At 43.8% G+C, this 12,428-nt stretch overlaps 1 protein-coding gene across 16 annotated transcripts in view; it reads left to right on the top strand.

The window, feature by feature from the left end:
* Nucleotides 1-12,428, top strand: part of inpp4ab (inositol polyphosphate-4-phosphatase type I Ab) — a 78,243-nt gene that overhangs the window by 56,517 nt on the left and 9,298 nt on the right. For 9 of the 16 annotated variants that reach the window (XM_026159892.1, XM_026159890.1, XM_026159885.1 and 6 more), the window contains 7 exons: nucleotides 363-486; nucleotides 565-632; nucleotides 1,388-1,587; nucleotides 1,663-1,760; nucleotides 1,870-1,982; nucleotides 2,156-2,310; nucleotides 9,759-11,171. In XM_026159892.1, the coding sequence (XP_026015677.1) occupies nucleotides 363-486; nucleotides 565-632; nucleotides 1,388-1,587; nucleotides 1,663-1,760; nucleotides 1,870-1,982; nucleotides 2,156-2,310; nucleotides 9,759-9,939 (939 nt within the window). In that variant the 3' untranslated portion in view covers nucleotides 9,940-11,171. Of the gene's footprint in view, nucleotides 1-362; nucleotides 487-564; nucleotides 633-1,387; nucleotides 1,588-1,662; nucleotides 1,761-1,869; nucleotides 1,983-2,155; nucleotides 2,311-9,758; nucleotides 11,172-12,428 lie in introns of those variants that run through there. The other 7 variants (XM_026159895.1, XM_026159894.1, XM_026159897.1 and 4 more) reach the window with 1 other exon arrangement.

Genomic DNA, 12,428 nt, shown 5'->3' with positions numbered 1-12,428 from the left:
AACACTGTACTCATATTTGTCGACCTCACAGACGTCAGATTTCAGATGGGACATCAAATGCAGCTCAGTTTCATATTAAACACGAAAGGAACACTATAGCTCAGTCACACTAGAGCAACAGTTGCAAGGAGGAAAGGAGGAAAACTTCCCACTTTTTAATTGTAAGCCACAGGTTGACTGGTGGGAGGCTGGCGTGGACCGGGGTTGCAAAGCAGCTTGCAGCAGTAGCTTTGGCTGATGATGGTGTCAGACCGCTGCTTTAAAAGTTTATAAAACTGAGCTTGGAAAACAACAAACTGACTCTTTCTTGTCTGACCTGCTGTTCGAGTTCATGTGTGTGTGTGTGTGTGTGTGTGTTACAGCTCACCGCTCTCATCTGCGGCTTCATTATCAAGCTGAGGAACTGTCTCCGTGACAACGGATTCCTGCGACAGCTCTACACCATCGGCCTACTTGCTCAGTTTGAGTCCCTGCTCAGCACCTACGGTACAAACACACTCAAAGCTTTTTCTAATCGCACACAGCTGCTTGAGCCTCTGATTTCCAGTGTGTGTGTGTCTGCAGGAGAGGAGCTCGCCATGCTGGAGGACATGAGCATCGGCATAATGGATCTACGCAACGTCACCTTTAAGGTGAAGCAGCATGCTAACTGTCTTTCCAGGCTGTAGAGCCACTCTACGAGGATAATATTAGGAGGCCAGAGGTCTGGGTGGAGCTGGCATGAAACGTGGAAACGGTCACATAGATTAGACCCACTCTGAAGACACGATTTGGAGTAAATGTACTGCAGAACTCAACTGAATGAGGATGTGTTTACTGACCTTTTTATTGTAGTTTTCCTGGCTTTGCATTAAAAAAGACATGAAAAGTTTTGTGTTAAACGTAAACAAGCAGAGTGAAGCTATAAAGTGCAAACATGGACTCTGTCCATTAAAACTGCACAAAAACAGTTTTTTATTTTGAAAGCTTTGGATTTTTTTGTCCCTTCCTGTGGGACAAAAAACGATACAATCTTTCCAGGGCGCTCAGAGTCTAACTCAGCTCTCTGTGAATGGTACTCATGGTCACTGGTCAGTCAAGAAGGATGAGGAAACGAGGAGGTGAATGTATGGTTATGGAGTCTGAAGAATTCGGTGTTACGACGTATCTTTAATACAAAAGTACAAATCCCTCTCTGATTGAGCTTGTGATCAAAGTTGAGTCAGTTTAATACTGAAGCTGAGGTTTGGTCTCTGCAGAGTTGAGGACATGCTCAAAAACTTGCAGCCTCGCTGGACGGGCTCTGTTAATTTTAATTGAGTATTTATTTTGCTTTTCAGGGGCACTTGGTTCACAATTTCCATCTAGGTATTAAAGCTGCGTATACATGTACCTTTGCTCCTTTAAGGTCACCCAAGCAACCGGCACCTCCACCCCCGAGATGCTGCCGATCATCACAGGTAACCGGGATGGCTTCAATGTCCGCATCCCGCTGCCGGGGCCCATGTTCGAAGCCCTGCCCCGAGAGATCCAGAGCGGCATGCTGCTGCGGGTGCAGCCGGTGCACTTCAACGTGGGAATCAACGAGCAGCAGACGTTGGCCGAGAAGTGAGTGAGCACGTCTGGGATTTACCACCACAGGTGTTTGAGATTGGAAAAAATATTGTTTTGTGTGTTTTTCAGGTTTGGAGACACATCCCTGCAGGAGAACATAAACTCTGAGAGTCTCTCCAGACTGAACTCGTACTACGAGCAGTTCAAAGAAGTCCTGCCGGAGGACTGTGAGTACACAGTTTTCACGTTTTTCCTTCTTTCTAACTTGCACCACAAACCATTAGTGTCGCAACTCCTGCTTTAACCCTTCTTTTTTCTGTTCTTATCTACTTTCAGGCCTCCCGAGGTCTCGCTCTCAGACGTGCCTTCCTGAACTGCTCAGGTTTCTCCGGCAGAATGTCAACGCCAGGAAAAACAAGAACGTAGACATCCTGTGGCAGGCTGCGGAGGTGACATTTGCGCTCTTTTACTCAGAATGTCCGACTGCTTTGTTAGCAACTTTTAATTCTCCAGTAGGATTTTACTGCATTATAAATTTTACAGCTGCTTTTCTCTGAAGATGTCAAAAACGAAATCATCAGCGGTGACTCACCTCTCCTCCCTGCTTGCCTCACCATCTCAGATCTGCCGGCGGCTGAACGGCGTTCGCTTCACCAGCTGCAAGAGCGCCAAAGACCGCACCGCCATGTCCATCACGCTGGAGCAGTGCCTGATCCTGCAGCATGAGCACGGCATGGCGCCGCAGGTCTTCACGCAGGCCCTCGACTGCATGCGCAGGTAGGATGCCCTCACAGTGGCCGAATGGAAAAATGCACAGCTGCAAATCGCACCTGGGCAAAAAAAAAGACAACTTTTACTAAATAAATAACTTCTGTGCAGGGATGAAAAGATCAGGAGTTCATCAGTGTGCTACTTGGTAATCTGACTTTAACTGTTCTCCATGTAGTTTTAACCAATGGGAATACAGTAGGTGTTTAAATGGTGTGTTAGTGGTTACTTCTGTCCCACTTCAAATATGTGGATCCGTCTGCTGTGGGAAATAAGGGAGCAGTGTCTTACTTTTTCTTTTTTAAACTAGAAGATAATATATTTTATGGAGGCTTATTTTCACACTGAAAAACTTTTTTTTTTAAATATATTTTTGATAGTATTTTGTAATACAAGTCAAAATTTCTTGTCGAGAACTTGGTCATTTGAGAGGTATTCCAGGCATGTCCTATCAGGAGGAGGCCCCGAGGCACTTACAGGATTTGCTGGAGGGATTATGTCTCTCAGATGGCTTGGGAGCGACTCAGTTTCCCCTCCTGGATGAGGTGGATGACGTGGTCAGGGTGAGGAAAGTCCAGACGTCTCTGCTCAGACTGCTGCCTCCATGACCTCTGTCATGTGAAAGTACAGTTCGGGGGCCTCCTCCCAGTGGGACATGTCCGGAACACCTCACACAGGAGGCATCCTTGTCAGATGCCCGAACCACCTCAGCTGGCTCCTTTCGATGTGGAGCAGCAGCGGCTCTACTCCGAGCCCCTCCCGGATGGCTGAGCTTCTCACCCTGTCCAGCCACCCTTCGGAGGAAGCTCATTTCCGCCGCTTGTATCCGTGATCTCGTTCTTTCGGTCACTACCCACAGCTCGTGGCCATAGGTGAGGGTAGGGACGTAGATCGACCGGTAAATTGAGAGCTTCGCTTTTACACTCAGCTCCCTCTTCACCATGACGGACCGGTGCAGCAACCGCATCACTGCGGCTGCTGCACCAATCCGTCTGTCGATCTCCGGCTCCCTTCTCCCATCACTCGCGAACAAGACCCCGAGATACCTGAACTCCTCCACTTGTGGCAGGAACTAGGGCTGGGTACCGTCACTGATTTCTAGAATCGATTCAATTCCGATTCACAAGGTCCCGAATCGAATCGATTCGATCCACAATTCGATTCGATTTGATTTAAATCTGGGAAATTTTGACAGTCAGAAATATAATTCAGATCAGTACATTTACATATTTTTGTATCTATAAAAAGGAAGCTGACACTCGCAAGACTTTATCCAAGGTGTGAGCATCACAGCAGATGCCTTGTGTCAAAGTAGCTGAAGATAAAACACAGAAAAACATGAAGGTGATTTTCCTGGCCTGGGATTTTATAAAAATATTCTGCAGTACATCAAAAACGAAAGAAAACCATTAATTAATGAACATTACCTCTGACGTTACAGTGGTTTTATTAGAGACATGGCTAAGCATTTTGCATTTTGAATAATTTTAAAAAGTTTCAATTTGTTCAGTATTGAACAGCAGAAATGAGGTTTTCTTTTCGGAAGAATGTAAAAGGGGGAAAAAAACAGCGGCCGACAGCGCTGTAAGCAACAGTAGACTTGTGCGTAACAAGCAAGCGAATAATGAAGAAAGGGAAACTGTTCGAGAGAGAGAGAGGGGGGGGGGGGGGGGGGGGGAGGGGAGAGGGAGAAAGAGAGAGCTGCGCATCGCAATGGAAACAAAACAGTAAAAGAGTGAATTCATGACGATGTTTATGTGAAGCGTTTGGATCTTCTTTTGCTGCTGGTTCGGTCAATATTGTTTGGAGAGAGATAAAACTAACAGCTTTAGAATCAGCGCATAAAGGGCGTGAACACAAAGCGCGGACCCGGATCAGCGAGCTGTCGGCTTTCAGCCCCGACTGTGAGAAAGGCGACATCTAACTGATTCTGATCCGCGAGTCGCGCTGTGTGTTTAAGTCTATGTGCAGAATCCCTGTACCTGCTCTCATTTACTGTTTGGTGGTTCTTGAAATTTTGTGAGATGTCACCAGAGATTCTGGCATTTTGGACAAAATAAATTTATATTAAAAAATCAATTCAGGATTTTAATGAATCGATTTTACGTTATCCAAGCCAGAATCGATTTTAATCGATGAATCGATTATAAAAACCCACCCCTAGCAGGAACTCATCCCCGAAAACCGCATTGTTCCTCCTGTATCCGAGGTTCGACTAGCGGACGAACTCTCCTTTCCAGCACCCTGGCATAGACTTTCCCAGGGAGGCTGAGGAGTGTGATCCCCCTGTAGTTGAAACACACCCTCCGGTTCCCCTTCTTAAAGATGGGGACCACCACCCCGGTCTGCCAGTCCAGGGGTACTGCCCCTGATCTCCACGCAACATTGTAGAGGCGTGTCAACCAGTACAGCCCTACAACGTCCAGAGCCTTCTGGAGCTCGGGGTGGACCTCATCAACACCAGGGGCTCTGCCACCAAGGAGTTGTTTAACTGCCTCAGTTCCCGGAAATTGGCGGGTCATCCCCAGACTCTGCTTCCTCCTCGGAAGACGTGTCAGTGGGATTAAGGGAGGTCCTCGAAGTATTTCTTCCACCATCCGACAATTTTCTCAGTTGAATTCAGCAGCGCTCCGCCAGCACTATACACAGTGCAGGTAGAGCACTGCTTTCCCCTCCTAAGACGCCTGACAGTTTGCCAGAATCTCTTCAAGGCAGTCCGAAAGTCTTTTTCCATGGCCTCTCCAAACTCCTCCCACACCCGAGTTTTCACTTCAGCCACTGCCCGAGCCTCATTCCGCTTGACCTGTCGGTACCTGTCAACTGCCTCCGGAGTCCCACAGGCTAACCAAGCCCGATAGGACTCCTCCTTCAGCCTGGAGGCTGTTGAAATCTCCCAATTCTTTGAATCTTTGGGCTGAAGGAAGGACAATACTCGGTGTATAAATGCTCAATCAACAATCATTTATTTCCATACAATTCAACAATCAGAGCATTACAACGTCCGGACGGGAGAGATGCCTGCAGAGGGTCAACAGCATGTCTCAAAATGGTAGCAACTTTCACAGATTTTTATAGCTAGTAACAGCCCCCCTCCTTGTCATAAAAGCTGCATCTTCACATGTTTTTCTAATTCTTAGCGAGCCTGGCTCCTGACCTTGCCTCCCTGTCTTTCTGTGTGAAGTAGGAAGGGGGGTAAGGAATGTGGTTTTATCTCTTCTGCCCAGACACCTAGTCCCCTGCTTACAGCCTTCTTCACATGATTCAGCAATAAAACATTTCAAGAAAACAGTGTAAGACATTCACAGCTGATCAAGGATACAGAGTAATGCACACTTTATCTAATGAACTACAAAATGATTATGTTTCTTTTATTCAAGAGTATAATAAAGACTAAACTACATACATAGCACACCATCAGAACTAAAGGATAATATATGGCCTACAGCTGTTAACCTAATTTACTACATTGACTACTGGTCATAAAATGGCATATGTTTAACTACTAGTCTCAACAAGGCTCCCTTCACCTCTGTTGTCCACCATTTGGTTCGGGAATTACCACCACGACAGGCACCAACCACCTTGCGGCCACAGCTCAATGCAGCAGCTTCGGCAATGGAGATGCTGAACATGGTCCATTCGGACTCAATGTCCCCAGTCTCCCTCGGAATGCTGTTGAAGCTCTGCCGGAGGTGTGCGTTGAAGATCTCGCGGGCTGGGGCCTCTGCTAGGCATTCCCAGCACACCCTCACTACACGTTTAGGTGCACCGGGTCTGTCCAGCATCCTCCCCCCGCCACCTGATCCAACTCACCACCAAGTGGTGATCAGTTGACAGCTCAGCCCCTCTCTTTACCCGAGTGTCCAGAACATATGGTCACAGGTCTGGTGATACGATTGCAAAATCGATCATCGACCTGCAGCCTAGAGCGTCCTGGTGAAGAAAGTCCAGATGTCTCTGCTCAGACTGCTGCCTCCGTGACCTCTGTCTTGAATCTGTCATGCAGTAAGAAATGGCTGCGTGGAGCTCAGGCTTGTGAGGAAAAAAATATTTTTAAATTTCACGAAAATTGCTTTTTCAGGGGCGATAACAAGCTTCCATAATATTTGGTTGAGTCCTGTCAGAACATCAGCACAAACACTGTCAGCGGCTCCATTTCAGACTAGTGGAGGTGAAGTCTGCACGTCAAAGCAGCCAGTTTCAGCCGCATGCAGTTGTTGGTTAAAGAGACTGAAACCAGGCTGTCAACATGTTTATTTTTGCTGTAATGATGGACATTTTAGCATGGCAGTCTATGGTGACTGACTCGCTGTTGAAGTCAGCCTCAGGCAGACGTTTGAGGTACTTGGTCAGTTTAATTTTTCAGTCCTTGTTGGCACACATATGTAAGAGAAAAGAGATATATAATTTCCTTCTGCGTCCACACATCAGTGCATGTCAAAGTTTTCTTTTGTGCCAAAGTGCCTGAGTGATGCTTGTTAGTACCCCCCTCTACATGTATATTACAAACAGGAACCACAGACAAGCACATTTCTGACTTTCTCAAAATTCAGAAGGACAAATGTCCACTTTAAAATGTGGAGACATGGCTGATGTTACGCAGCTCTAGGGAAATACATCCACAGCTTCTCAGATTCAGTGTTTTATTTTATTGAATCTCTAAAATCAGTTTTGCCCATGTGTGGTTTGAAAACTCATCACCTGCTTCCTCTGCATAACGAGGCGAGCTAGAGGCTGTCTCGAAGGTGATGCTCAAATGAGTTAAGACTCAGTTGGTTACCTCACTTCACCGGCAGATTCCTCTCAAAGTTTATCAGTAACTTTTGATGCTTTTTAAACCTAAGAAGGACGCTTACATGGAGAAGAGAGCTACCCAACTGCTACTCAGTCCTTTTAATGGTTATGTCGAGTGTTTGTTGGTCTGTGTTCTTGTCTTGTCTGTCTAAACATCAGTTTGAATATCCGTCTACTTGTCTCAACTGTCTTTCCTTTATTTGTGTAACCAAAACACCTGCCATAGAGTTCCTTCACCCATCCTCATTTTATCGCTTCCAAAAACAATTTCTGCCTGTGTAAAAGAACTGGACTTCGTTTGCCTCTGTGTGTTTTTAAAAAATAAATAAATAAATAAAAATGATCAGGGTTGAAGTCAGGAACACCAGATAAAGGTAGAGATGGGGTGGAGGTGGGTTGCAAAGCGCCTTGCAGAAGCAAAAGTAGGCTACAAGAGCCTTAAAAAGAAGATTAGCCTGTAGAAACATTGGGCTTGACTTTGTGGCAAATGCTACTGTAAACTAACGCTGATTCAATACTTTATAAAGTCAAAAACCTAGGCTTTTCTTTTCCTTCATTTGCTTAAGATTTTTTTTTTTGGATGAATTCACCCCACATTGTTAAGATAAGATAAGATAAGATAAGATAGAACTTTATTAATCCCTCGGGTGGGTTCCTCTGGGAAATTCGACTTCCAAAAAAAGCACAGCAACGACCGAAGTTACAGTTACAGAATTGTTATATATATATATATACACACACACACACACACACACACACACACACACACACACACACACACACACACACACACACACACACATATATAAATACAGAGACAAATATAAATAAAGTATACAAAGGGGATAAATAGAATAAATAGGAATAAAAAATAAAAATACAAGTGAATTGCACATTTCAAGTATTACTATGGATAGTGTTACTATGGAAACAATCATTCTCTGTTCATGACAGCAAATTAGGGTCACTGAAGGTAAAAAAAAAACTAAATAAATTAAAGGAAGTAGATAAATCAAAAAAGGGTCTGAGTGAGAGGAGTGAAAACTCAAACTTTTAGAGTTGAAAAACAGAGGCGCAGATACAGAGGTTTTCTCATACATTATTCATTTTTTGTGGTAAATTTGCTACTTTTTCCTCTGAAATTTGCCATTTTATTCATTTTCCACATTTATCTTGTATATGTTTGTAACTTTTCTTGGAAATCTGTCACTTTTCTCTCAAATTTCCCACTTATCTTGGTAAATTTACAACATTTATCACTTAAATGTATCCGTTAATGTAATTTAAATTTCTTGTGAAATAAGCATGTTGTTTGCGACCCTTTTTCTTGTAAATGTACATTTAACTCTTTAATTTGCCACTTTTTCTGGTAAATTTACTAGTTCATGTGATTTTCTTGTGAAATAGCCACATTTCTTTGCCATTTATTTGGCGCATTTATCTTTAACCTTAAAGTTTTTTTTCTTAAAAATTCTAACCACTCTCACTCAGCCCCCTTTAAAAGAAATGTTTTCATTTACAAAAAAACCCAGGAAACACGAGGGATGCTGGGAATTTGTATTCCTGAACGGAGCATTATTGATATTTATGTGATTTCCTGCTGGAGGACAGTCAGTGTTTCTCCTTTAAAAGCCTCTGAAAGTGTTTGTTACTTTCTCTGTCGACGGTTGTGTGACTTCCTGTTGTGAATATTTCTGTTAAAGATGGAAACACGCCTGTCTACAATAAAGTCCTGCAGATACTCGCATGATATGATGTCTCTTCACCTTTCTTCCTCTCCCCTTTTTCCTCTCCTCCTCCTCACCAGCCGACGTGCATGAAATCCGATCATTTTTAGAATTTGTTTTATTATGTTGGAGCTCAGAAGCATGCTAAACAATGCTTGGAGATATCGGCCCCCTTCACTCCCTCTTTTATCCCCAGCTATCTGCACTAAGTGGTTTAAAGTGGATGAAGTAAATGGATAAGACACCCTTATTGCATGTTACCTCTAATAGGACGCCATCTTTATCATTTATAGTCTGAAGTTCTTCCTTTAAGCTTTACTCCTTCAATAAAAGGGTGTTTTTTCCAGTCTTTTCCCTCCATCTGTCCCTCCTTCCTCCACCCATGTCTTAGAGTATATAAACATGGAGAGCCATTGGTGTGTTTTCTTACCTTCTTTCCCTTTCTTAATTTCTCTCTTTTCTCTCTCCTCCTCCTGTTTCCTCCTCCTCTTGTTTCCCGTTACATGATTGCTGTTTTGCTCCTGTGATTGGCTCATTTTTGCGGGGTTGTTGTGTTGTTGATTTCTACTCCGTCCGCCCATTTGTCGTCGCCTTGATATTATTGCTTTTATTTTGGTCTAAAATGCCTCCGGTCATTGTGGATGTGGCTTCTTCACTGTCACTCTGATTTTTTTTTTTTTTTTGGTCACGTGTTAATTTGCCGTCGCACTTGTGTGCACTCACACTCCATCTGTTTATTTTGGCCTCCTCCTTCACCTTTCCTCCTCCCTTCTTGCAATTTCCTCCTTATTTCTTCTCCTTCCTCCTCCGTCCCTCTTCTTATCTTTATTTCCCCCTCTTTTCCTCCCTCCTTCCCCCTGCCTTGTTTGCTGCTTCACACAACCACCTCCTCCTCCTTCTCCTCTTCTTCCTCTTCCCGTCCCCGTGGCTCGGCAGCATTGGCACGAGGGAGGGGGTGATCCAGAAGAACCTGAGCGGCTTGCTGCCAGTGCGTGACTTCCGGCTGGACCCCAGCCTCATGTACTCCCTGCCCCTGCTGGCCCTCAGCCCCAACCTCCTGGTGGTGTGGATCTTCCTCAGCATGGCCTACTTCCTGGCCAAACTGCGCTGCAGCTGAGCGAGCAGCTCTACGCTGGAAGTGACCAAATGTCAAACGTACTGCGAGGGTGGGCGGGGACTCTCCACGCTGACTCCCCGGGGTGTTTCTGAAACTGTGCCACTGACCTGTGAGAGGGGTGTAATCAGCTCACACACACTGTCCCACCCTCACTAAGGGCTGTACGCGACTTACGTCCCACTTATCAGCAGCCACGCTTTGGGCTTTTTCTTTCTTTTCTATTCTTTAAACATCTTTTTCTTTTTTCTATTAAAAACCTGTCATAGCTCAGGGGTGTCAAACTCATCTTATTCGTGGGCCACTAACCCAATCCTGTATGATCCTAACAGGACCAGAAGGCTAACCTCTTCCCACTCCCCTAAACCTCCAAATTGTTCTTAATGTAATGAATTGATCTGATTTATAAATCTGATAAACTCTCTGTGATATCTTGAACTCCTGAGACCCTGCATCATCATACAGGGATATATGGTAACATATTTACTCTTCATTCTTCTTAATAAAGTGTTTATCTTTTCAAAAAAACACAATGATTACTTTATTCTGGTGGGCTGTCAAAGAAATAGTGGAGTTAAGATTAGGTCCAGCTAATCGTAAATCGCTAAGAAAAATTAAAAATGCATCCCTAACGAGAGCTCGGGTGTCCGGAGGTTAAGGACAGAGTACAACGAGAAGACGTCCTCAGTCTTGCAGGTCTAGCGACCCCTGCCTGTCAACCACCAATAGTTATGGAAAAATGTGCAGCACCCACTTTGGTGGGCCTTTTGAAATGTTCAGATGACATTTTTTTTGTCTCTATTACAAGTTTTACACCTTTCAGTTTCACTGCTGCTTAGTAAGCAGTTGCAGACAAGTTGTCTCACTTGCAAAATATGAGTGACTCCTGGCTATCCAGTAGCAGCTACAACAGTGACGTTTGTAGCGCAGCACCGTGTACGTCTTTGCAACCACTTGGCAACCTATTCAGTAATGCACATTTTTCCCTAGCAACCTGTGGTTGCCAGGGATTCACCAACTGGTTTCTAGTTCTGTGTGCCTGAGGTCTTACTGGCCTAGTTCTATCCCACTTGTTTGACACTCCTGATATATTAATTGTGTTGCCTACATTTGAGCGTGAGGCCACATGCCATGTTCACACTAAGCCTGCTGAATATGAATTCTACATGAATCCATTCATGTGTTTTTTTTAGGATGATATTCGTCCACGTGTACACGCTGAAATTACCCAGATTATTTCCTTCTCTTCTCTCTTTTTTTTTTTTTTTTTTTTTTTGTCCAGGATTAAGATAGCAGACACTGCTGTTTTAAACTCACGATTCACTTGTCACTACAGTCCAAAACGCTGCCACGTGATTAATCCTTTTTTTGGGCTTTTATGTGAAATACTAAATTTTAACCATTACGATGTCCTAAATCTCCAATTCTGTTTTCTTTACTGAGGTTTAACCAAACATGCATTTTTCTAAGACTTTACAGAAACTAACGCTGCAATTTTCAGATTCAGTGTATCTGAAAAAGCTCAGTTTTGTCCGCATGGACGGTATTTGCCAAAAAGAGGACTTTCAAAAAAGATTTGGCTGGCTCCATGCGAACATATAACACAAAGCCATTAAAAGACATTAAGATATTACCTTTAGTAACTCACAGGATTATCCACTTCCAGTACTGCCTAACGAGAGTGTATTACTTCTTTCTTAGTGTATAGCGCCCTCTGATGGACATATTTTGCTCCTTTGTGATGGTCAGTTAGTACTCTGCCTTACCCTTCACTGGTGGAAGGTAACAGTTTATTGTAAAGAGTATATAATGTGTATAAGGATAAGCAGATGATATCTAAACTTTGCTTTCAGGAAAGACCCACAGTAGCAATCAGATGATTATTTTATTCATGATTTAAGCTCAGCGCAAACAGCTTATATCATCAAAACATTTTCTGGAACATTTGGTTTATCATTGTCTTCCATGTGCTTTTGCACTTGCCCCACACGCTAATGTGGAGGAACCTAAAGCTTTTATCTCGTGCCAAAATGAAGCAAGTACGCGCTTGCTTAGATATATATTTTTAAGGCAGCATTTGCTAGTTTTTGTTTCTTTTGGTCTTCCTGCTTCTTTATAGACGGTGGAAGCATTTTCCTGCTTCTGCCTGAGCTTTTGCACTTTCCAGCAGATCCGGGTCTGTCTCTGTCTTTGTTTAGATCCAGCCTATTGAAATGTTTATGTGAGGTAGTGTTAGGAATCACCTGATAGCCCTGTTTAATCAGAAAAAATGAACTGAACCCATTAACTGACCGTTTACTTGATGGACATTAAACACTTGTGCTGCTGATATGAAAACTATGCTTGTTCACATTCATTTAGCCTTAAACAAAAAGCCCTGTGACATGTGTGACCCGTTTTAAAAGAGGAGTTCACTGAGCAGGAATACTGCTCTGAACTGTGTCGACTAAATGCGTATTGGCACAAGTACAAGCAGTATTTCGAACTCCTAG

Source organism: Astatotilapia calliptera, chromosome 23 (assembly GCF_900246225.1).
Source record: "Astatotilapia calliptera chromosome 23, fAstCal1.2, whole genome shotgun sequence".
In the NCBI taxonomy this organism is placed as follows: Eukaryota; Metazoa; Chordata; class Actinopteri; order Cichliformes; family Cichlidae; genus Astatotilapia; species Astatotilapia calliptera.
Note: the sequence above shows the minus strand (reverse complement) of the source record. Positions and strands in the feature narration are given on the sequence as shown.